The 27,376-nt window shown below is 41.8% G+C and overlaps 1 protein-coding gene across 5 annotated transcripts in view; it reads left to right on the top strand.

The window, feature by feature from the left end:
* Positions 1-27,376, top strand: part of hhat (hedgehog acyltransferase) — a 93,999-nt gene that overhangs the window by 33,918 nt on the left and 32,705 nt on the right. For 3 of the 5 annotated variants that reach the window (XM_035794642.2, XM_035794626.2, XM_035794635.2), the window contains exons 9-10: positions 12,432-12,467; positions 26,707-26,908. In XM_035794642.2, the coding sequence (XP_035650535.1) occupies positions 12,432-12,467; positions 26,707-26,908 (238 nt within the window). The remainder of the gene's footprint in view (positions 1-12,431; positions 12,468-26,706; positions 26,909-27,376) is intronic. The other 2 variants (XM_052474940.1, XM_035794652.2) reach the window with 2 other exon arrangements.

Here is a 27,376-nt window from a genome sequence, read left to right on the forward strand (position 1 = left end):
GCCCACTCCTCCTGATAGAGCTGGAAGCTTGTGGAAGGCTACCCAAAACGTTTGACCCAAGTTAAACAATTTAAAGGCAATGCTACCAAATAGTAATTGAGTGGATGTAAACTTCTGACCCACTGGGAATGTGATGAAATAAATAAATGCTGAAATAAATAATTATCTACTATTATTCTGACATTTCACATTCTCAAAATAAAGTGGTGATCCTAACTGACCCAAGACAGGGAATTTTTTTACTAAGATTAAATGTCAGGAATTGTGAAAAGCTGAGTTTAAATGTAGTTGGCTAAGGTGTATGTAAACTTCTGACTTCAACTGTAGGTCCTGGGTGGTAGGAAGCTTGGCCCCAGTAATATACTGGGCCGTGCGCACTACCCTCTGTAGGACCTTGCGGTCAGATGCCGAGCAGTTCCAATACCAGTCAGTGATGCAACCAGTCAGGATGCTCTCGATGGTGCAACTGCAGAACCTTTTGAGGATCTGAGGACCCATGTCAAGTCTTTTCAGTCTCCTGAGTAGGAAAAGGTATTGTCATGCCCTCTTCACAACTGTCTTGGTGTGTTTGGACCATAATAGTTTGTTGATGTGGACACCAAGGAACTTGAAGATCTTTACCCGCTCCACTACAGCCCCGTCAATGTGAATAGGGGAGTGTTGGGCCCTCTTTTTCCTATAGTCTGCATTCAGCTCCTTTGTCTTGCTCACATTGAGGGATTGTTTTTGTCCTGGCACCACACTGCCAAGTCTCTGACCTCCCTATAGGCTGTCTCATCGTAGTCAGTGATCAGGCCTACCACTGTCTAAAGCAAACCTAATGATTTTGTTGGAGTCGTGCTTGGCTACGTAGTCGTGGATGAACAGGGAGTACAGGAGTGGATTAAGCACGCACCCCTGATGGGCCCCCGTGTTGAGGATCAGTGTGGCAGATGTGTTGTTGCCTACCCTTACCAGGAAGTCCAGGGTCCAGTTGCTGAGGGAGGTGTTTAGTCCCAGGGTACTTAGCTTAGTGATGAGCTTTGTGGGCGCTATGGTGTTGAACGCTGAGCTGTAGTCAATGAATAGCATTCTCACTTTGGTGTTCCTTTTGTCCAGGTGGGAAAGGGTAGTGTGGAGTGCGATTGAGATTGCGTCATCTATGGATCTGTTAGGCGGTATGTGAATTGGAGTGGGTCTAGGGTTTCCGTGATGATGGTGTTGATGTGAGCCATGACCAGCCTTTCAAAGCACTTCATGGCTACTGACGTGAGTGCTACTGGCGGTAGTCATTTACGCAGGTTACCTTCGCTTTCTTGGGCACAGGTGCATCCTGTTTCCTTTGATCATCCTTGATGATTCTACAACTTGATTGGAGCCTGCCTGTTGTATATTTTATTGATTGGACATGATTTGGAAAGGCACACACCTGTCTATATAAGGTCCCACATTGACAGTCCATTTCATAGCAAAAATCACGCCATCCCTAGAGCTTCGAGACAAGATTGTGTCAAGGCACATCATTTATTTGTATTTATTTTATTTGACCTTTATTTAACTAGGCTAGTAAGTTAAGAACAAATTATTATTTTCAATGACTGCCTAGGAATAGTGGGTTAACTGCCTTGATCAGGGGCAGAACGACAGATTTTTACCTTGTCAGCTCAGGGATCCGCTCTTGCAACCTTTTGGTTGCTAGTCCAACGCTCTAACCACTTGACTACCTGACGCTCCGGAATTGGGGAAGGGTACCAAACACTTTCTGCAGCGTTGAAGGTCCCCAAGAACACAGTGGCCTCCATCATTCTTAAATGGAAGAAATTTGGAACCACCAAGACTTCCAAGAGCTGGCAGCCCGCAAAACAGCAATCTGGGGAGAAGGGCCTTGGTCAGGGAGGTGACCAAGAACACGATGGTCACTCAAAGAGCTCCAGTGTACCTCAGCGGAGATGGAAGAGCCTTCCGGAAGGACAATCATCTCTGCAGCACTCCACAAAATCAGGCCTTGTGGTAGAGTGACCAGACAGTATTCTCTCCTCAGTAAAAGGCACGTGATAGCCTGCTTTGAGTTTGACAAAAGGCATCTAAAGGACTGCCAGGCCGTGAGAAACAAGATTCTCTGGTCTGATGAAAACAAGATTGAACTCTTTGACTTGAATGCCAAGCGTCACGTCTGGATGAAACCTGGCACCATCCCTACGCTGAAGCATGGCGCTGGCAACATCATGCTGTGATGTTTTTTAGCAACTGGTACTACGAGATTAGCCAGGATCGAGCCAAAGATGAATGAAGCAAAGTACAGAGATCCTTGATGAAAACCTGCTCCCATGTGCTCAGGACCTCAGACTGGAGTGACGGTTCACCTTCCACCAGGACAAAGACCCTAAGCGGGAAAAGTCTCGGAATGTCCTTGAGTGGCCCAGCCAGAGCCCGGACTTGAACCCAATCGAACATCTCTGGAGAGACCTGAGAATAGCTGTGGAGTGACACTCCCAATCCAACCTGAAAGAGCTTGAGAGGATCTGCAGAGAAGAATGGCCCACCTGTATTTAGGGAGTTTCTCCCAATTTTATAGTGTCAGATCCAAGAAGACTCGGGGCCGTAATCACTGTCAAAGGTGCTTCAACAAAGTACTGAGTAAAGGCTATGAATACTTATTTAAGTGTAATATTTCCTTTTTTAAATTTGTCATAAATTGGCAAAAATGTCTAAACCTTTTGCTTCGACAATATGTAATATAATAATATATGCCATTTAGCAGACGCTTTTATCCAAAGCGACTTACAGTCATGTGTGCATACATTCTACGTATGGGTGGTCCCGGGGATTGAACCCACTACCCTGGCGTTACAAGCGCCATGCTCTACCAACTGAGCTACAGAAGGACCATATGTGGTATTGTGTGTTGATTAATGAGGGCAATTTAAAAAAAAATCCATTTGGATTAAGGCTGGAACGTAATAACATTTGGAAAAAGTCAAGGGGTCTGAATACTTTCCGAATGTACTGTATGTACTCTACCGGCCAAATGTTTTAGAACACCTACTCATTCAAGGATTTTTCTTTGTTTACTATTTTCTACATATTCTGAAATATGCTGAGCACTTTTTGGCTGTTTTTTCTTCACCCCTGAGGTCCTACTCATCCCAAACCATCTCAATTGGGTTGTGGAGGCCAAGTAATCTGATGCAGCACTCCATCACTCTCCTTCAATTCCACAATAACTACCTAATACGCACAAATCTAAGTAAAGGGATGGAATAAGAATATGTACATATAAATATATGGATGAGCAATGTCAGTGGCATAGATGCAATAGATGGTATAAAATACAGTGTATATACAAATGGGTTGAGTAATGCAAGATATGTAAACATCATTATTGAAGTAGAATTATTAAAGTGACTAGTGATCATTTTAATTAAAATGGCCAATGATTTCAAGTCTGTATGTAGGCAGCAGCCTCTGTTAGTGATGGCTGTTTAGCAGTCTGATGGCCTTGAGATGGAAGATATTTTTTAGTCTCTCGGTCCCAGCTTTGATCTCACCTCATGGATGATAGCAGGGTGAACAGGCAGTGGCTCCGGTGGTTGATGTCCTTGATGATCTCTTTGGCCTTCCTGTGACATCTGGTTCTGTAGGTATCCTGGAGGGCAAGTAGTTTGCAACCCGGTGATGCGCTGTGCAGAACGCACCACCCTCTGGAGAGCCCTGTGGTTCTGGGTGGGGCAGTTGCCGTACCAGGCAGTGATAAAGCCCAACAGAATGCTCTCAATTGTGCATCTGTAAAAGTGTGTGAGGGTTTTAGGTGACAAGCCAAATTTCTTCAGCCTCCTGAAGTTGAAGCCTCCTGAGGTTGTGCTGTTGCACATTCTTCACCACACCATCTGTGTGGGTGAACCATTTCAGTTTGTCAGTGATATGTATGCCAAGGAACTGAAAACTTTCCATCTTCACTACTGCTGTCCCATGGATGTGGATAGGGGGTGCTATGCTGTTTCCTGAAGTCCACGATCATCTCCTTTGCTTTGTTGACGTTGAGTGAGAGGTTGTTTTCCTGACACCACACTCTGAGAGCCCTCACCTCCTCCCTGTAGGCTATCTCGTCATTGTTGGTAATCAAGCCTACTACTGTTGCGTCATCTGCAAACTTGATGATTCAGTTGGAGGTGTGCTTGTCCATGCAGTCATGGGGGGAACAGGGAGTACAGGAGGGGGCTGAGCACCCATCCTTGTGGGGCCCCGGTATTGAGGATCAGCGAAGTGGAGATGTTATTTCCTACGTTCACCCCTTGTGGGTGGCCGTCAGGAAGTCTAGGACCCAATTGCACAGGGTGGGTTGAGACCCAGGGCCTCAAGCTTAATAATAAGCTTGGAGGGTACTATGGTGTTGAATGCTGAGCTATAATCAATTAACAGCATTCTTACATTGGTATCCCTCTTGTCCAGATGGGATAGGGCAGTGTGCAGGCGATTGCATCGTCTGTAGACCTATTGGGGCGGTAAGCAAATTGAAGTGGGTCTAGGGTGACAAGTAAGGTGGAGGTGATATGATTCTTGACTAGTCAAGAATGAAAAACCGCTTCTATTACAAGGCCATCAGACAGTTAAGCAGCCATCACTAGCATAGAGAGGCTGCTGCCTACATACAGACTTGAAATCATTGGCCACTTTAATAAACGGAACACTAGCCACTATAATAATGCCACTTTTTAATAATGTTTACATATCTTGCGTTACTCTTCTCATATGTATAAACTGTATTCTATACTATCTATTGAATCTTAGCCTATGCCGCTCTGACATTGCTCATCCATATATTTATGTATTATTCCATTCCTTTACTTACATTTGTGTGTATTATGTATTTGTTGTGGAATTGTTAGATATTACTTGTTAGATATTGTTGCATTGTCCGAACTAGAAGCACAATCATTTCGCTAGACTCGCAATAACATTGGCTAACCATGTGTATAACATCTCGCAATAACATCTGCTAACCAACATTTTATTAAATGCGTTACCCTTTCGTTCAATTGCAGAAACCATTTCTACTAGTCCCCTCTTGCTATGTTGGTGTGTGTGTGCAATAAAGTGTGTTCTGTACATCTGTCGTCTACTCGTCATTACCACGCCTTCGAAATGAGGCTCAGGGAGTTTTGTACCTATATTTAACCGGCACCTCTTTCGGAGGCCAACACTAATTGGTGGCGCTATTTTCATGGTCCTTCAAGCCGGATAAGGAAGTATACTATGGCAAGATGATGAACTGACTCAGCTCTAGAGATGCCTGGCCTGCCTCACTGAAAGATGCCTAGCCTGCCTCAGTGGGAGAACTACCTCCACCAGCATTAAGGACACGAACCGTTCCAACTCCTGCTGGACAGCGTGGCTTTATGGGCATCATGAGCACCTTGTCCCGCACCTCCCGCTCCATCCATTTGAATGAAGAGTTGGCATAATGGAGCGGCGAGCCTCTGTCCGAGTCTGGTGCCGTCCAGCTACCAGACCCTGTTATATGGTGTTACAGTCCTCAAGTAATAATGGAAGTTTGATTTACTTTATCTTGCCCCTCAGCTCCTGCCGTGTGCGTTTCTGATTCATAACTGACAGATTTATTGGCACTTCCACTTCAGGTAAACACAGGCAAATTAAATGTACGTATAGTAGACACGAAAGGAGGGGATAGTGGGTGAAGATAAGGGGCTGGGGGAGAGGAGGGAGTTGTGATGAACCTCCGTGAAAAATGAGCCCTTAAAGGATACTGATTGCTACAGGAAATGTAAGATTTGGCCGGTGGCTCGGCTCGGGTTCTGTGGTGTCTAACATGGTTTTGGCTGCTGGTGTTGACACTGACGCTGTCCTGCCCCCGGTCTTGGCACGGACTCTCAACTGTTCACTACTGAGCTCCGGTCACCTGAAATAGAAAGGGAATATTGGAGTCAGAAGGGATTTTTGAAATGTCATAGGATACTAGAGTCGGTGCATGTGCATGCATGCTTGTGCACGTTCCAATGTGTAATAGCTGACCAGGCTCCAAGATACTCTGCTGTCTGCCAAAGGCACCAAGTGTGGTGTTAAGTTAAGTGAATGATTTGTCTAATATGTCTGCATTTAGTTGCTGCTGAATCTGAGCCATGAATTACCTTGGACAGGTTTATCTGGCAAGCCTCTCTTTCTGTTTGCTAAACAGATGGAGGTAATGATGGGGATTTGATGAGAGCGAGCGAGCAATGCAGCCTCCCTACAGTATGCCAGTCTCCTGATTGCCTATTAATTCACTGACACTGAAGAGCGGTTGTGCTGACTCGTACCTTTGTCGTGCTCGTGCACACACACACTTGCTTGCACACGCCAGTGGCGTAATTAGGCCTGGGTATGATCCAGCACCTATGTGAGTTTCCATAAACACACATCACTTGCGCTATGCAGTATATTTTCGTTTTACTGACACATTGTTATGACTAAAATAAACAATACAATATAATGCGCTAGGCAGTAGCAGGCACTGCAAGAAGCGCCTGGAGTGACACAGTGCCTGCTAGTTAAGATTTCACAACGTAGTGAACCGCTCACATCACACTGTTTTAAAATGAGCAATGTTGAGGTGGTAAAACTGACCAAATTAATCAGAGAGGTATTATAACCTATTCCATTCTACTAGTAAACATGCTTGGCTCATGTCTGTTATTTCCATATAGGCTATGTAACTATTTGTAAAAAACTGCCCATTTATTAAATTGGTGAAATTATTTCATTGAGCTTTTATTTTTATACAATTTTTTCACTTAGCTACTGACTTTTTTTAATTGTAAAATTGTCGAGAGCTTAACCTGAAAGTAAGTATCTCATTGCAATGTATACTCAATGTATATCGTGTAAATGACAGTGCTGAGAGATCATGTATTTTCAGGTAGAGAGATACTCTACCTCGCGAAGCAACATCTGCTCTCTGTCACATCACGATTCATCATTCTTCTCTCCTCTGTAGCAAGCGCAAAGAAACCGGACTGGGCAAGTAGATGCACGTTGGGATTATGGTCATTGTAGAAGATTGGCATGTTGAAACTACATTGTACCGCTATTTCCGGTGGATTTCTGAACATAACGTGACAAACAAACGGAGGTATTTTGGGTATAAAAATAATCTTTATGGAACAAAAGGAACATTTGCTGTCTAACTGGGAGTCTCGTCAGTGAAAACATCTGAAGATCATCAAAGGTAAACGGTTAATTTGATTGCTTTTCTGATTTTCGTGACCAAGCTTCCTGCTGCTAGCTCAACATAATGCTATGCTAGGCTATCGATAAACTTACACAAATGCTTGTCTTGCTATCGCTGTAAAGCATAATTTCAAAATCTGAGACGACAGGGTGATTAACAAAAGGCTAAGCTGTGTTTTGCTATATTTCACTTGTGATTTCATGAATATGAATATTTTCTAGTAAGATTATTTGACCATTGTTCTATTCTAATTAGTGTAGTTGCTGACAATTCTCCCGGATCCGGGATGGGTAGTTCCATTAACCTCATAGTCCGCCCCATCCCGCATGCGGTCGCGTTACTACAGTCTCAAGCTCATTACCATAACGCAACTTTAGTGATTTCTAAAAATCGCAAATGAAATGAAATAAATATGCCTGCTCTCAAGCTTATCCTTTTCTTAACAATCCTGTCGTCTCAGATCTTCAAAATATGCTTTAGAACCAGAGAAAATCAATAATTTGTGTAAGAGTGGTGATAGCTAGCTTAGCATTTAGCGTTAGCATTTAGCACGCAACATATTCACAAAAACCAGCAAAGGGATCAAATAAAATAATTTACCTTTGAAGAACTTCAGATGTTTCAATGAGGAGACTCTCAGTTACATAGCAGATGTCCAGTTTTTCCTGAAAGATTCTTGTGTAGGACACATCGTTCCGTTTGTTACTATGCATTTGGCTACCGAAACTAACCGAAAATTCAGTCACCTACACGTCAAACTTTTTTCCGAATTAACTCCATAATATCGACTGAAACATGGAAAACGTTGTTTGAATCAATCCTCAAGGTGTTTTGTCATATATCTCTTCATTGAAATGGCAGTCCTAGAAGCCTTCTTTGTTCTCTGATTCGGATGGAAAAATACTGGTAGCTGACTTTTGCGCACCAATTTCCACGCAGACACCGTGCGGGACACTTGGCAATTGTAGTCTCTTATGGTCAATCTTCCAATGATATGCCTACAAATACGTCACAATGCTGCAGACGCCTTGGGGAAACGCTAGAAAGTGTCCGTTCATTCCTGTCGCATTCACAGCCATATAAGGCGATCATGGAAAACGTACCTTCAGAAATCCTGTTCATTTCCTGGTCGCTCAAACATCTTGGTTTTGCCTGAAGCTTTTGTTATAAGGCACTCACAGTGAAAATCTTTGCAGTTCTGGAAACGTAAGTGTCTTCTTTCCAAAACTATCAATTCCAAGCATAGTCGAGCATTTTTTCGTGACAAAATATTGCGCTTAAAATGGGCACGTCGTTTTATCCAAAAATGAAATAATGCCCCTAGAGGACTAACAGGTTAACACAGGTGTGAGTGTTGACGAAACCAAGGCTGGAGATCACTCTGTCATGCTGATTGAGTTCGAACAGACTGGAAGCTTCAAAAGGATGGTGGCGCTTTCAATCATTGTTCTTCCTCTGTCAACCATGGTTACCTGCAAGCACACACATGCAGTCATCATTGCTTTGCACAAAAAGGGCTTCACAGGCAAGGATATTGCTGCCAGAAAGATTGCACCTAAATCAACCATTTATCGGATCATCAAGAACTTCAAGGAGAGCGGTTCAAATGTTGTGAAGAAAGCTTCAGGGTGCCCAAGAAAGTCCAGGAAGTGCCAGGACCGTCTCCTAAAGTTGTTTCAGCTGCGGGATCGGGGCACCACCAGTACAGAGCTTGCTCAGGAATGGCAGCGGGCAGGTGTGAGTGCATCTGCACGTACAGTGATGCAAAGACTTTTGGAAGATGGCCTGGTGTCAAGAAGGGCAGCAAAGAAGCCACTTCTATCCTGGAAAAACATCAGGGACAAACTGATATTGTGCAAAAGGTACAGGGATTGGACTGCTGAGGACTGGGGTAAAGTCATTTTCTCTGATGAATCCCCTTTCCGGTTGTTTGGGGCATCCGGAAAAAAGCTTGTTTGGAGAAGACAAGGTGAGCGCTACCATCAGTCCTGAGACTATTCATGTGTGGGGTTACCATCAGTCCTGAGACCATTCTCCCAACCATCCAGGAACCATTTGGTGACGAACAATGCCTTTTCCAGCATGATGGAGCACCTTGCCATAAGGCACAAGTGATAAATAAGTGGCTTGGGGAACAAAACATCGATATTTTGGATCCATGGCCAGAAAACTCCCCAGACCTTAATCCCATATGAGAACTTGTGGTCAATCCTCAAGAGGCAGGTGGACAAACAAAAACCCACAAATTCTGACAAACTCCAAGCATGCCATCAGTGTGGCCCAGAAGTTAATTGACAGCAGGGCAGATTGCAGAGGTCTTGGAAAAGAAGGGTCAAAACTGCAAATATTGACTCTGCATCAACTTCTTGTAATTGTCAATAAAAACCTTTTACACTTATGAAATGTTTGTAATTATACTTCAGTATTCCATAGTAACATCTGACAAACATATCTAAAGACACTGAAGCAGCAAATTGTGTGGAAATTAATATTTGTGTCGGTCTCAAAACTATTGGCCACGACTGTAAATCGAACCGTAACCTTAGCAAGCATTTGCTTATTAACAGACAGTATGACAATCTGTAGAGCATCTACACATTTGTTTAAAGTGGGCTTTAAGGAGTGTCTGTTGAATGACATAAAATGGTTTTATGCCAGTGGGACCAGAAGACTGCTATTGGTTGTTCATTGTGAGATAACAGTAGTAATATTGAGTCCATAACCGAGAGGTAGGGATTATCTAGAGGGCCCCAGGGCAGTCACACTAACATCAAAAAGACTACTGGATTCACTTTCAACTGGCTCCAACTGTGTGTGTGTGCTTGTGACTGGGCCAGTGTGAGTCACGAGTCAAGCACGCCTCACATATCTATGAATGTTTGATGTGTGTCAGACTGAATCTAGATACAATCCTATTGAGTTGCACCCTCTCCTGCTGAACATCCGGTCCTAATGGCCTGGTACTCAGGACTCTATTGTCCCTCTAACCACTTTGACATCAATGCAAATGCTATTGAAAATCACATCAAGCACTTATCATCAAAACAGTATTTGGTAGTTATTAGGATCCCCATTCACTGCTGCAAAAGCAGCAGCTACTTGTCCTGGAGTCCACATGAAACATTACCTAATACATAGTACAGAACATTATTAGTCAAGGACTGGAATACATACATTTAAAATGTTACACACAGCCTATATATCAGTACATACACACTATCTAGGTCTAATACATAATACATAGTACAGAACATTATTAGTCAAGGACTGGAATACATTTTAAATGTCACACAGCCTACATATTATTACATTCACACTATCTAGGTCTAATACATACATAGTACATAACATTATTAGTCTTCACAGTCCCCTTTATGCAGTGTTGTTTTATCTGTTTTTTTAACTGTTTATTGCTAGCTTGCGTTACCTGATGTGGCGCAGAGTTCCATGTAGTCGTGGCTCTATTTAATACTGTGCCTTTCCCAGCCTCTGTTCTGGACCTGGGGACTGAAGAGACCTCTGGTTGCATGTGTTGTGTGTCTGAACTGTTTGCCAACTGTTTGAACAGACATTTCGGTACCTTCAACACATCAACACATCGCACAAAGACCAATAGTGTTGCAGTCGATCTCTCCTCAACTTTGAGCCAGGAGAGACTGACATGCATTTTACTGACACTTTTCTTCCGTGTGCATCTAAGTGCAATACGAGCTGCTTTGTTCTGGACCAACTGCAATTGCTGCACATGACCACACAGCTGGGCAGTAGTCCAGGTGCGACAAAACTAAGGCCTGTAGAACCTGTCTGATCAAATGAGATGTTTGAAGTAGCCTCAAAACTGATCGGCGGGAAATCACGCGGCCTCCATTCGCTATTCGAGTGCACAAAGATGACGTCTTTTTTCACCGTTCCTGCATATTTGATAATGGGCCAGTCTATATTGAAACAAATGTTACATATTAGTGAAGATAATATTACATTGAGAATAGTCTGATGGCTGAAAATATGATCACTTGATTCGAGAACAGCTGTGCAGCCTGAGGCAAGGAACAGAGCACAAGCTTTTTTTTGCTACTTTCTCAAAAGAAAAGTTGCCAAGTTGCCAAATAACTCTAAATCTAGAATATAGCACCTGTTTCAAATGATCACATTTAATCTCAACATGCCATTTCATATGCACACTCTCCCCATAATGGAAATAATATTTTTTATTTTATTCAGTCAAGTTCAGTTATTTTCTTCTTGCTATAAAATCATATAAAATAAAATGACACGGGACTTAGAAGCGAGAACAAGCCTACAACCTATGGCACAGAGCATAGCCAGATAGCATAGACCTGCATTAGGCCAACTCGTATTTTGTTCTTCTGAAATACATGTAATTCATATTATGTTTCTTTAGACCTGACGAAAATAAATAATGGATTTATTGTGATGGTGTATATTCAATTATTTATTCGACTTTTTAAAAATGTAGATGTTCCAAAAGTGAGCATCAGTGGCTTGTATGTGTGGAGGCCTGGAGATGCTAAACATGTTTGTTAGATAATGATCAATTACCGTGAGACCGGCAGTCTTTTGCATGACAATAACGTGCTGACAGAATTTCATGACCGCCACAGTCCAAGACACACATACACAATCCATGTATCAAGACATAAAAATCCTTCTTTAACCAGTCTCCTCCCCTTCATCTAAACTGATTTGAAGTTGATTTAGCAAGTGACATCAATAAGGGATCATAGCTTTCACCTGGCCAGTCTGTCATGGAAAGAGCAGGTGTTCTTAATGTTTTGTATACTCAGTGTAGCGTGAAAAACCAAATAATATGGAACGTTGAGCCTTCATTCGTCCCTATTTTAATTTTCAGAAAAATCATATTAAACACCAAGAAATCCTCCATTCATATTGTTCTTGAAATGTTGGCTTTGGACTAAATCTATAGAAATATGAAATGCTGGGGCAAAATACTGCCATGATCCCAACTTTCTCTTCTCTCACTGTGCACCTGTTGAAACAGAAACATGTAGGACTGTGGAGACAAAGGGATGGCAGATCATGAGAAACAGTTAAAAGTAACAACAAAACAGATGTTTTATGTCATTGGTAGTTGTGTACTCTCATTTCCATCAACTGACAGACATGGTAACCAAATTTGGTAAAATGTGTATATCAAAGATTTCACCACCCTCCTCTCTCCTTAATGTAAATATGTATTGTTTTCCAGACACTTTGATGTCGGGCTGTATCACTGGCTCATCAGGTAAGACTCAAATTTTCAACATTTCCTAAAAATGTGTATGATAATTTTAAATAGGAAAAACCTATATAGACAAATTAAGAGCAATTGTGTTAGAAATGCCATACCAAAGGATGACATTCGCGTAGACATTTGATACCACATGATTGAAGTACAGTTGAAGTCGGAAGTTTACATACACTTAGATTGGAGTCATTAAAACTCGTTTTTTCAACCACTCCACAAATTTCTTGTTAATTAACAAACTATAGTTATGGCAAGTCGGTTAGGACATCTACTTTGTTGATGACACAAGTCATTGTTCCAACAATTGTTTACAACCAGATTATTTCACTTATAATTCACTGTTTCACAATTCCAGTGGGTCAGAAGTTAACTTAGTGTATGTAGACTGTGCCTTTAAACAGCTTGGAAAATTCCAGAAAATGATGTCAAGGCTTTAGAAGCTACTGATAGGCTAATGAACATAATTTGAGTCAATTGGAGGTGTACCTGTGGATGTATTTCAATGCCTCCCATCAAACTCGGTGCCTCTTTGCTTGACATCATTGGAAATCAAAATAAATAAGCCAAGACCTCAAAAACAAAATTGTAGACCTCCACAAGTCTGGTTCATCCTTGGGAGCAATTTCCAAATGCCTGAAGGTACCACGTTCATCTGTATAAGTATAAACACCATGGGACCGCGCATACCAGTCAGGAAGGAGATGTGTTCTGTTTCCTAGAGATTAATGTACTTTGGTGCGAAAAGTGCAAATCAATCCCAGAACAACGGCAAAGGACCTTCTGAAGATGCTGGAGGAAGCAAAAGTATTTATATCCACAGTAAAAAAAGAGTCCTATATCGCCAACCTGAAGGCCGCTCAGCATGGAAGAAGCCACTGCTCCAAAACCGCCATATAAAAGCCAGACTACGGTTTGCAACTGTACATGGGGACAAAGATCGTACTTTTTGGCTGGATGTCCTCTGGTCAGTTGGAACAAAAATAGAACTATTTGGCCATAATGACCATCGTTATGTTTGGAGGAAAAAGGGGGAGGCTTGCAAGCCGAAGAACACCATCCCAACCATGAAGCACGGGGCTCCCAGCATCATGTTGTGGGGGTGCTTTACTGCAGGAGGGACTGGTACACTTCACAAAATAGATGGCATCATGAGGGAGGACTATTATGTTGATATATTGAAGCAACATCTCAAGACATCAGTCAGGAAGTTTAAGCTTGGTCGCAAATGGGTCTTCCAAATGGACAATGACCCCAAGCATACTTCCAAAGTTCTGGCAAAATGTGTGGGCAGAACTGAAAAAGTGTATGCGTGCAAGGAGGCCTACAAACCTGACTCAGTTACACCAGCTCTGTCAGGAGGAATGGGCCAAAATTCACCCAACTTATTGTGGGAAGCTTGTGGAAGTCTCCCTGAAACGTTTGACCCAAGATAAGCAATTTAAAGGCAATGCTACTGAATACTAGTTGAGTGTATGTAAACTTCTGACCCACTGGGAATGTGATGAAAGAAATTAAATCTGAAATAAAACATCCTCTCAACTATATTATTCTGACATTTCACATTCTTAAAATAAGTGGTGATGTTAACTAACCTGAGATGTAAATTTTCCTTTGATTAAATGTCAGGAATTGTGTGAAACTGAGTTTTAAATGAATTTGGCTAAGGTGTATGTAAACTTCCGACTTCAACTGTATGTGTAGAAATTTCTTATCACAAGATTGGAAAAATGCAACACAATGGAAAAATATGGTTTTGATGCCTTCCTGCAACATCAGCATGTTTCAAATGAACATGGGTGGGAAAAGTGAATTTGAAAAACTGTGGTATGAAATCAAAGTGTATTTCTTTCAAGCCTTTTAAATTTATTAGGGGTTCAAGCAGCGAAACTGGGTGAAATCCGATTGTATTAGTTGGCCTTCATTATTTCGTTTCTCCGTGGATGTGGTGAAAAAATGAAAATTCCCATAAGGCCAAGGAGAATGCAACTTGGCATGATGGTAAAGGCCCATGGGCTACACCCTCTCATGCAATGCCATGCTAATTGGCCAGATGGTAGCACTATAACAAGCAATTGAAAGTGCAATCTTTGAAAGGTCCTTCACCCCGTTTGCCAGTCATGAAATTCGATACATAGGCCCCTCTCCTCACAAGGAAGAAATTTGGAACCATAAGGTCTGACAATATGGATTTTCTGCCATTTTAGAATTTTGTGAAAAACACTTAAAACACTACTCCTCTGATATATATATATATATATATATATATATATTTTTTTTTAATATAGTTTATACATTGCATTCAAAGTATTCAGCCCCCTTGACTTAAAACAATTTAATCCATTTTAGGATAAGGCTGTAACATAAAATGTCTAAAAAGTCAGGGGGCTGTATACTTCCCAAATACACTCTATACACTATATATACAAAAGTATATGGACAGCCCTGTTAAATACACAAAAGCAGTAATAAACAGATAGGGGGGGAAACACTGAATGTAGTAACCCCTTCAGTAATGTATTTCCCCTTCATCTTAACGTTAAACGTGAATTGAAATGTCACATCTCTAGATACACATCCCTGGTTAAGGAGACTGGTTTATAAGCTAGCATCTCAAATAACATGTCCGCTACTGACCAATAAACATTCACGTGGGTATGGTCTGGCACATAAACACTCATAAATCACACACAGATATTTGTATTGTAACAAGATATGATACACATGTTCCAAACACTGTCAAGACAACATATGCATGCACATTCTGATGGATCATGTGGTGGCGTTGTATCGGTCACATATCGGGCGGCAAAGTAGCCTAGTGGTTAGAGCGTTGGACTAGTAACCGGAAGTAAATCCCCGAGCTGACAAGGTACAAATCTGTCATTCTGCCCCTGAACAGGCAGTTAACCCACTGTTCCTAGGCTGTCATTGCAAATAAGAATTTGTTCTTAACTGACTTGCCTAGTGAAATAAAAGTATAAACTTTTTATTTTACCATCTTTTGATCTGTTTGACTGAGTGATTATGGTTGGCACACATGCTCGGGATGAGTGTAGCTAACCTGTAGATTATGGTTCAGTTTGGTCGTATGGTGGCGCTGTTGGGCAAAAATAAGTATTGTAAAATATTGTGTTTGCATTGTATGTGTGAACTGCGGGGCTCAGAGTAGAACCTGTAAAACAATAATAACCAACCTGTGTTCAACTAGTATCTCTGTTCAAAAACACTGTTTGCGGTTTTTGTGGATTGTCCTTTCCTACTTGTCCCTAATGTTCAGAGAGGAAGCGGTACATAAACCAAGTGAAGTTAACAAAGTACCTTGAAAGTGTATATATATATATATATATATATATTTTTATTTTATTTTAATTTTAACTACCACAGATACTGTACAATTATTTTATTGTGTTACCTTAAACTGCAGTTTCTGTGGGTGCTCGGCTTGGTTCGAAAAGATTCAAACACATACCTTACTTCATTTTCATTTTCACAATCAATGTGCTGAATCAATGGGAAGCTTTTTTTCCCCCACACAACAAAAGCAGCATAGAAATATGGTGTTTGAGTTCCTCTATTAAATATGTGTCCTGGTACATTTGGGAAGCGCTGTTTGTACTCCCTGTGAGCACATTCATTGTTGAATATTCAAGAGCTCAGTAAAATTCCCTGTACAAAAACACACGTCATTACTACCTACATAGGCTTGTGCCAATGTGGATCTCCAGCAAACAAAAGATGTTTGATCCACTGCTGTATTTGCATGTATTCATTATTACGCTGTGTATTGCCATCACAGGTGAACCACTTGTGTGGCATATTTTTTTGTCTTTTTTTGTTGCTTTGTTCGAAAAATGCTCATCTCTTTGAATATGCGCATATAAAACACATGCATAATGAATCTATGTTCATTTCTACTTTTAGTTTTTCTGTGTTTTTAATGATGGACAATAAGCTCTGAATGTGTTAGTTTGGGCTCTGTGCTCGGTCTGGTGATTGCATTTGGAAAAAGGTTCCTCACCTTGGGTTACCACACCATCATTCTCAGGTCAGTCACCTGCCATAATGTCCCCAGTGAAGAGATCCATCAACCTAAACTTGAAGGGCCAGGTTCCCGGACCAAGATAAAAGCTAGTCCTGGACCAACCTATATATTTTCAATCGGTGGTCTCAATTGAACATTTATTTTTACTGCAGGAATAGACCTATTCTGTGTTTTCCTGCCAAATTCAATCAAAACCAGTGACTAGAGAGAAAGCATTATTGTGCTCTAAGAATGCAGTCATGGTCTCTACAATGCTTTGAATTATATACTGAACGAAAATATAAATGCACCTTAGCCAACTACAACTACATTTAAACTCAGTTTTTCACAATTCCTGACATTTAATCCAAGTAAAAAGTCCCTGTTTTAGGTCAGTTAGGATCACCACTTTATTTTAAGAATGTGAAATGTCCGAATAATAATAGATGTCTTTCAGCTTTTCTTTCATCACATTCCCAGTGGGTCAGAAGTTTACATACACTCAATTAGTAATTGGTAGCATTGCCTTTAAGTTGTTAAACTTGGATCAAATGTTTCGGGTAGCCTTCCACAAGCTTCCCACAATAAGTTGGGTGGATTTTGGCCCATTCTTCCTGACAGAGCTGGTGTATGTTTGTAGGCCTCCTTCCTCGCACACACTTTTTCAGTTCTGCCATTTAATATTCTATAGGATTGAGTTCAGGGCTTTGTGATGGCCACTCGAATACCTTGACTTTAGCCATTTTGCCACAACTTTGGAAGTATGCTTGGGGTCATTGTCCATTTGGAAGACCCATTTGCGACCAAGCTTTAACTTCCTGACTGATGTCTTGAGATGTCGCTTCAATATATCCACATAATAGTCCTCCCTCATGATGCCATCTATTTTGTGAAGTGCACCAGTCCCTTCTGCAGCAAAGCACTCCCACAGCATGATACTGCCACCCCCGTGCTTCACGGTTGGGATGGTGTTCTTCAGCTTGCAAGCATCCCCCTTTTACCTCCAAACATAACGATGGTCATAATGTCCAAACAGTTATTTTTGTTTCATCAGACCAGAGGACATTACGCCAAAAAGTACGATCTCTGTCCCCATGTGCAGTTACAAACTGCAGTCTGGCTTTTTTATGGCGGTTTTGGAGGCTTTTCCTTGAGCCATGGCATAATTTTCTGGCATTTTCCAAGCTGTTTAAAGGCACAGTCAACTTAGTGTATGTAAACTTCTGACCCACTGGAATTGTGATACAATGAATTATGAATTAAAACTGTCTGTAAACCATGGTTGGAAAAAGTACTTGTGTGATGCACAAAGATGTCGTAACCGACTTGCCAAACTAGTTTGTTAACAAGACATTTGTGGAGTGGTTGAAAATCGAGTTTTATGACTCCAACCTAAGTGTATGTAAACTTCCGACTTCAACTGTGTAGATAAAATGCTTTGAACACTTGTAATAACACTATATAAAAGTTATCCATGACCATAATTATTATCCATATCCATGTTATAGTGGAATGTAGGTACCCTCCAGCTCTGAACACTGATACAATGTCCATCTGTAGCGGTGTCCCTATCTTCCTCAAAGGTTTCTTCTGATGAAATGTTTTCTGATTGTGATGCTCGGCTCACCGTTGTTCGACACCAAATTATATGCACAATGCCCACGTCCCCAGCTCGCCAAAGTGGTGCTGAAGTAGTTCTAATGCAGTTTTAAATCCGCTTTAATTGTCTAGCATCCCTGCATGTGTTAAAGGTCCTGTTCCACAGCTCTCTTAAGGCATTCAAATGGCTGTCTTCTCTCCCACGTAGGCTGCCTTGTTGCATTGTCGCCATCGTCTCCACTCATACACCACTATAAGGCTTCATCAGCTCTCTTATTGCTACAATCTGGGATTCGATTATCAGTGGGTATACTGGATATTATACATTTTAAAGACCAAAAATGTGTGTACCAATCACAGACTGTACCTTTTTAAATGTTGTCGCCATGCAAATAGCCTCAGCCCACCTGAAGGAGCTTGGAAAGCATGTAAAGGCTTGGAACACGTAATGGGGTGTTTAAACCAGTGCACGCACAGCTGTTAAACAAGATTCAATAAAATGAAGGGACAGAACACTTTATAGATCTAATTGCCTTATTAAAGGCGGTTGACTAAGTTCTATTACACATTTCGGAACATGCTAACCTTGGTGACAAAGCTTGCCAGGTAAATGCACTCTCTTTTTGTGATGTATTGTTTTGCGGTGCATTTCAATGGAAAATGCTGCCGTTTGTATTTAGGAAGGCCCCAAAATGCAGGCTCATCATTCAGATGCAGATGTTTCCACTGCAGCTGTCCAGCGCACACATACACACACACACTCCCCAGCAGACTGTCAGTTAAGCCGCAGAACCCTAGCTAACTTTCTGATATAGCAGCACAGTGAGATCGTAGTGGACCTGAGTTCAAATACTATTTGAAATCATTTCAAAATGACCTAGACTGCCTGGAGTGCCAGACGGGCATGGTTTTCCCCTTGAGACTTTGCTGTTGATTCCAATGCAACGGATAAGCTTAGTCAAGTTCAGCTAAAGCATTTCAAATGGTTTATTTTAACACAGGTCTAAGCAGCAGCACGGTGAGATACTAGCGAGGGCCCCAGGGGACACATACATAGACCATACAGAGCTCTAGTAATAATAACAGGACAAATTTACATTTACATTTAAGTCATTTAGCAGACGCTCTTATCCAGAGCGACTTACAAATTGGTGCATACACCTTATGACATCCAGTGGAACAGCCACTTATCCCTTGACCATCTGAAATAGTGGTCGTTATTCACACTGGTTGCGTACCAAATGCCACCCAATTCCCTATTTAGTGCACTACTCTTGACCAGGGCCCATAGGACCTCGTAGGAACCAGTCTCCTTAACAAGGGATGTGTATCTAGAGATGTGACATTTCAATTCACGTTTAACGTTAAGATGAAGGGGAAATACATTACTGAAGGGGTTACTACATTCAGTGTTTTTCGCCCCTATCTGTTTATTACTGCTTTTGTGTATTTAACAGGGCTGTCCACATACTTTTGTATATATAGTGTATAGAGTGTATTTGGGAAGTATACAGCCCCCTGACTTTTTAGACATTTTATGTTACAGCCTTATCCCAAAATTGATTAAATTGTTTTAAGTCAAGGGGGCTGAATACTTTGAATGCAATGTATAAACTATATAAAAAAAGTATGTGGACAGCCCTTCAAATTTGTGGATTCGGCTATTTCAGTCACAGCAGTTGCTGACGGGTATATACAATTGAGTACACAGCCATGTAATCTCCATAGACAAACATTGGCAGTAGAATGGCCTTACTAAAGAGCTCAGTGACTTTCAACGTGGAACCGTCATAGGATGCCACCTTTCCAACAAGTCAGTTTGTCAAATTTCTGCCCTGCTAGACCTTCCCTGGTCAACTGTAAGTGCTGTTATTGTGAAGTGGAAATGTGTAGGAGTGACAACTGCTCAGTCGCAAAGTGATAGGACAATTAAGCTCACAGAACGGGACCGAAGCACGAAAAAGTGTCTGTTCTCAGTTCTAAACTGCCTCTGGACGCAACATCAGCACAATAACTTTTCGTCGGGATTCATGAAATGAGTTTCCATGGCTGAGCAGCCGCACACAAGCCTAAGATCACAATGCCAAGAATCTGCTTGAGTTGTGTAAAGCCCACCGTCATTGGACAAAAAATGTTTTGTGGAGTGATGAATCACGCGTAACCATCTGGCAGTCCAACAGACAAATCTGATTATTGGCAGATGCCAGGAGAACACAACCTGCCTGACTGAATGTTCGATCTAGGCCCCTTAGTTCGAGTGAAGGGAAATCTTAACACTACAGCATACAATGACATTGTAGACAATTCTGTGCTTCAAACTTTGGCAATAGTTTGGGGAAGGCCCTTTCCTGTTTTCAGCATGACAATGCCCCCATGCACAAAGGGAGGTCCATACACAAATTGTTTGTCGAGATCTGTGTGGAAGAACTTGACTGGCCTGCATAGAACCCTTATCTCAACTCCATTGAACACCTTTTGGATGAATTGTAACACCGACTGCGAGCCAGGCCTAATCGCACAACATCAGTGCCTGACCTCATGAATGCTCTTGTTGCTGAATGGAAGTAAGTCTCTTCAGCAATGTTCCAACATCTAGTGGAAAGCCTTCCCAGAAGAGTGGATGCTGTTATAGCAGCAAAGGGGGGATCAACTCCATATTAATGCCCATGATTTTGGAATGAGCTGTTCGATGAGCAAGTGTCCACGTACTTTTGGTCATGTAGTGCATCTGCTGTACATATCATTCTTAGTATTTCTTGTCTAAGTTTATCCGGTGTAGATGCATATAGATTGTATTTGGATTACTGGTACAGTGCTATTTGGGTTGTTAAAAATATTATTTGTGTTTTTAAAATAATGTGTTAATTTTTGGTTATTTGTCGACTGGTTTGACATTTTTCTGCGTTGTTTGGAGCTAGTAGCAAGCATTTCGCTGCACCCTCTATAACATTTGCTAAACTATGTACGCAACCAATACACTTTGAGTCCAGGGTCCAGAGCTAGCTCTGTCTTGACCCCATTGGTTGACGAGCGCAAGCGAATTACTGTTCAAGCTGATGGTGACCAAAATGTACAAAAAAGGCTTGCTTCCCAAACACACATAATCCAAGAAACGTGGGCAGGCCTCTCTGGCCTAGAAGTTCTCACGCTGCCCTCACCTGCAGTAACTCTAATAGCCCACCACTGTGCTCAATCAACACTTAACAAGACTTCCTGGCAGAGCACAGCACCTGATCCGGTTGCTGCTGCCACCTGGGGCTGGAGTTTTGGAAGTGATAGTGTAGTGTCTAATTGTGCTCTTAAGAACTCAACTACCAAACTATTCCATAACAATATGCATAGCAACAATCGCAAACAATGTGTCTGGGCCACAATTTGATTCAACAGTGAACAAACAGGATGATTGACAGAGTATAGATCTAACGATACAGCGAGTCTTGCTCTGGTAAGAAAAGTGTCTGTCTGAAAGTGGGAGGTCTAATCTTTTTTAGGGCTGTGTTGGGAGATTGGATGCAATCAGGTGTTGCTGTGTTACATTGACTGTATGTGTAAAAGCTGTGGTATAATCTGAGTTCACGATAGGAGGGCGTGATGTAAGATTTGGTGGCTGGTCGACCGCTGTCCCTTAGGGATTAGTGAGACGCCACAGGAGCAGAGTGGATGACAACAGGCAGCCTCCCAAACACAGTCGTTTTAATTGTTTAAGTGACACAGAGGAGATGACAAATCCACCCCCACACGCTCGAGAAAAGAAAAGCACACTTTCTAGTCTACGTTGGTGATATGTTTCTATGTTTATAGGCTAGATTTTGTTATGCTATTCTAATCTCAAACCGTTTTCTCAACTGCTCTCGCTCTCTTTCCCTCTCCTTTCTTTAAGAGGCTCTCGGTAGCTTTACGTCTGTTTCCCTCATCCTATGGTTAGGTCTGCATCAGCTGATTGCAAAACAAACACATACAAAAATTCCAATCCAGGCACCTGCCTGTTCTCTTGTTTGATTCAAACACCTGTGAGTCTTGTTATCCTGTCTCTGTTGTGTGGCCTTCAATTTCCAATAATGACTTTTTCATGAAGGCTACCCAGTTTCTACGAAGAAGAAATGGAACCATGCTGAATGTCAAGCTCTGCTAGTCCGGTTCAGACTGGCAATGAAATACAGACGTAGAAAAACAAAGAAGAATTAGGGAGCAAGAAGCTCTGTTCTGTGTTACCACGCATCCGCTACACAACCGGTCGGTTACCCCTCGTCTTACCCCAGAGACTGTATAGCCGTAGAACATCTGACAAATCCTTCCTTTCCAATTTAGAGGTGTATCATTCATTGTAGTGGGTGTCTCTCTGCAGGCAAAGAGGTAGGGCTTTGTTTTTATGAAACACATTCATCACAGTGTAATTGTCTCTGCATCCCTGGTCTCGTTATGCACAAGGTGTTCTTACTGTTTGGCTGATGAGTATAGATTGATGAGTGTGGATGTTGCATTTACATTGAAATGGCAGATTTCAATGTACTGTACTATTTGAAATTAGATGTCCAGATATGTGGCCCTAAATCTAGTCCATCATTAGGAACCAAGAAACAACCACATGTTTTTATTTTTTTCCTGCCCAATAACCGCAAGTAACTTTTAGATTGTATTACCCGTCAGAATATGTGAACATGGAGCGGAGCAAATCAAATAAAAAAATTGGTCACATACACATGGTTAGCAGATGTTAGTGCGAGTGTAGCGAAATGCTTGTGCTTCTAGTTCCGACAATGCAGAAATAACCAACAAGTAATCTAGCTAACAATTCCAAAACTACTACCTTATAGACACAAGTGTAAGGGGATAAAGAATATGTACATAAAGATATATGAATGAGTGATGGTACAGAGCGGCATAGGCAAGATACAGTAGATGGTATTGAGTGCAGTATATACATATGAGATGAGTATGTAAACAAAGTGGCATAGTTAAAGTGGCTAGTGATACATGTATTACATAAAGATGCAGTAGATGATATAGAGTACAGTATATACGTATGCATATGAGATGAATACTGTAGGGTATGTAAACATTATATTAGGTAGCATTGTTTAAAGTGGCTGGTGATATATTTTACATTTCCCATTATTAAAGTGGCTGGAGTTGAGTCAGTGTGTTGGCAGCAGCCACTCAATGTTAGTGGTGGCTGTTTAACAGTCTGATGGGCTTGATATAGAAGCTGTTTTTCAGTCTCTCGGTCCCAGCTTTGATGCACCTGTACTGACCTCGCCTTCTGGATGATAGCGGGGTGAACAGGCAGTGGCTCGGGTGGTTGCTGTCCTTGATGATCTTTATGGCCTTCCTGTGACATCGGGTGGTGTAGGTGTCCTGGAGGGCAGGTAGTTTGCCCCCGGTGATGCGTTGTGCAGACCTCACTACCCTCTGGAGAGCCTTACGGTTGTGGGCGGAGCAGTTGCCGTACCAGGCGGTGATACAGCCCGACAGGATGCTCTCGATTGTGCATCTGTAGAAGTTTGTGAGTGCTTTTGGTGACAAGCCGAATTTCTTCAGCCTCCTGAGGTTGAAGAGGCGCTGCTGCGCCTTCTTCACGATGCTGTCTGTGTGGGTGGACCAATTCAGTTTGCAGAGGAACTTAAAACTTACTACCCTCTCCACTACTGTTCCATCGATGTGGATAGGGGGGTGTTCCCTCTGCTGTTTCCTGAAGTCCACAATCTGGAGTGGAGCGTGCCCAATTTGACAGGAGCGAGTTTCCCAAAGGCTGGAGCTTTGGTTGGAGCTTTGGCCTTCTCGCCCGCTCCAATTTCGCTCCATAGCGTTCCAGTAGTGCTCACTTCACGAGCTCAGGGCATGCCCTGGCCCAGCATGCATTTGTAATCTACTTGTGTGCTGCTATAGCCACTTGCTTTAGCTACTGTCATAAAGTTCGCTAAATATTTTCATAAAGAAACTGATAAAACACACAGGTGAAAAATCAAGGTGACTTACAAAGATGATGAGGACCAAGAGCAAGATGTCATGTCCACAACTAAAGAATCATTGTGTAATTTGAAAAGACAGGTATCCCGAAAGCACGATGGTGTAATGTCACTTAGTACGTGCACATGCTAAAAAGAAAGAAAGAAGGTGGGTAGCTAGCTAAGTCTGTCATTGTAGCAATGTATTTATAAACTAAAAATCAGATATCTCATAAGTTTTGTTCTCATTTTCATTATTATCTACACAATATCATACCATCATTGATTTTGGGGCGCGGCAGGGTAGCCTAGTGGTTAGAGCATTGGACGAGTTACCGACTGTTCCTAGGCCATCATTGAAAATATGAATTTGTTCTTAACTGACTTGCCTAGTCAAATAAAGGTAAAATACATTAAAAAAATTGGCTCGATAGGCCTGGCATATTACATCTTTCAGGGAGCTTTCCGCTTTGGGGATTCTCCGCAGCTGGCCTGCTCTCCAGGCCACCATCTTATGAGCCTGAAGCCACAGACTCTGGCCAAACACGTTTTAAAAAATGTAGATGGATCCTAATAAGGCGTTTTCTTTTTAAAATTTGTAATGAATTCTTAGTAAGTCACAGCCTATGTGCAATTTTTAGACTATAATGATTTGATTCAACGGGATGTTGTTTAAATGCTGAGCGCTTGATGTCCCTGCCAGCCTAGTGTGTCGCAAATGCATCACAATGTATTTGATTTGGAGGCTATAGCCTTGACATACAGTGGCAAGAAAAAGTATGTGAACCCTTTGGAATTACCTGGATTTCTACATCAAATTTGATCTGATATTCATCTAAGTCACAACATTAGACAAATATAGTGTGCTTAAACTAATAAAACACAAATGTATTGTATTGTTCTTGTCTATGTTGAATACATAATTGAAACATTCACAGTGTAGGTTGTGAAAAGTATGTGAACCCCTAGGCTAATGACTTGGAGTCAAATCGATGAGATGTTGATTAGAGCTGCGTTGCCCTATAAAAAACACTCACAAAATTTGAGTTTGCTATTCATAAGAAGCATTGCCTGATGTGAACCACGGCTCGAACAAAAGAGATCTCAGAGGACCTAAGATTAAGAATTGTTGACTTGCTGGTGCGCGATGAGACGAGGATATCCCTACCGGCCAAGCCCTCCCTAACCCGGACGACGCTAGGCCAATTTTGCGTCGCCCCACGACCTTCCGGTCGCGGCCGGTTACGACAGAGCCTGGGCGCCCTTAACCACTGCAGTGAAATAAACTGTCTGTAAACAATTGTTGGAAAAATTACATGTCATGCACAAAGTAGATGTCCTAACCGACTTGCCGAAACTATAGTTTGTTAACAAGAAATGGTTGAAAAACAAGTTTTAATTACTCCAACCTATGTGTTGGTAAACTTCCGACTTTAACTGTACTTTCTCTTGCCTCTGTGTAATTTAAATAATTCATTTTCGTTCCTTCTTGGCTACCGTCTGGCTCCTGACCTATTTAGAATGTTTATGTGCTGTTTAATACGACATGTAGCCTATTTGAAATAATGAGCCCTTTTCCTGTTGTTTATTAAAATACTTTTCATGCGAATCTTATGGTTTGGTTTCAACTCTTCAAAACCAAATGGTAGGTCCAGGTAGTCACAAAAATATACTGACAAAATATATAAACGCAACATGAAACAATTTCAAAGATTTTAGTAAATTGAAATTAAATGGGCCCTAATCTATGGATTTCACATGACTGGGAATACAGATATGCATCTGATGGTCACAGATACATTAAAAGAAATTGGCCTCACAATGGGCCTCAAGATCTCATCACAGTATGCATTTATGTGCATTCAAATTGCCATTGATAAAATGCAATTGTGGTTGTTGTCCATAGTTTATGCCTGCCCATACCATAACCCCACTGCCACCTTGGGGAACTCTGTTCACAATGTTTACATCAGCAAACCGCTCGCCCACACAACGCCATACACATGGACTGAGGTTGTGAGGCAAATTTCTCTTTGAGAAATGAACATTCAATTATCTGGCAACAGCTCTGGTGGACATTCCTGTTGTCTGCATGCCAATTGCACGCTCCCTCAACTTGAGACATCTGTGGTGTTGTGTGACGAAACTGTACATTCTTGAATGGCCTTTTATGGTCCCCAGTACAAGGTGCACCTGTGTAATGATCATGCTGTTTAAACAGCTTCTTGATATGCCACACCTGGCAGGTGAATGGATTATCTTGGAAAATTAGAAATTCTCATGAACAGGGATGTAAACACATTTGAAAGAAATAAGCTTTTTGTGCTTATGGAACATTTCTGGGATATTTTATTTCAGCTCATGAAACATGGGACCAACACTTTACATGTTGTGTACTTTTGTTCAGGGTAGATGGATGTTGGTTAAATTGTGATTTTAATGAATGGAGCGAATTTGCAGCAGCATTTATTTTTTGAGTGAGTAGCTGTTTTTAGCGGAGCGGCTGGAAAGGATGTGGAGCGCTGGGGCTCTATGAGTGATGAGCGGGATTTCCAACCTGATCAACTGCACTCACATACTCTGTTACCTGGTAGCCCTGTGTTTGTGTATAATATCTTTCTGAAGTCCATGCTACCCGTGGTTGCTGACTTTGTCGCCCTCCCTGTCCCAGGTACATTTACATCCCATTAGGAGGTTCTCACCATGGGCTGCTGTGGAAGATGCTGTCCACGGCTCTGGCATTTGGCTTTGTATGTTTCTGGCATGGAGGACATGACTACCTACAGTACTGGGCTCTGATGAACTGGGTCGGGGTGCTGGTGGAGAATGGAGTGACCATCCTCATCTCTTCTCCCCTCGTCTATCCATCTATTGTAAGTCACTGAAGTATTTACTCACCTTAGCCCTCATCTACCCCTCTATTGTTTGTGAGAACACATGATTGATTGAATTAATGAATGAATGTCACAGGTTTTGCAAACGTGTGCGGAAATGGACTGAACCTATTGATTTGCTGGACATTGCCTTAACTTGTGTCTGTAGAACCGTCCCAACAATTGGATTACCAATTGTTCCTCTAAGACTCTTTGAAAAGCATCTGGTCCTTCCATGTGGGTAGGGTTGATAGTGTCTGTGTGTGGGTGTTGGTGTCTGTCTGTGTTGGTGTCTGTCTGTATACAGTATGTTTAAACTAACTGCTCTAAGTTGACTGATTTACAGCAAAGCCATAAAAACAATGTGGGAGGACTTATCAGCTCAACCCACACACACACAAAAAGTGCTTAGTCGAGCCTGGGTCTGTTGGCTGACTCTTCACACTGGAAGGGCAGGGAAGCTGAGGC

Source organism: Oncorhynchus keta, chromosome 2 (genome assembly GCF_023373465.1).
Source record: "Oncorhynchus keta strain PuntledgeMale-10-30-2019 chromosome 2, Oket_V2, whole genome shotgun sequence".
Lineage (NCBI taxonomy): Eukaryota > Metazoa > Chordata > Actinopteri > Salmoniformes > Salmonidae > Oncorhynchus > Oncorhynchus keta.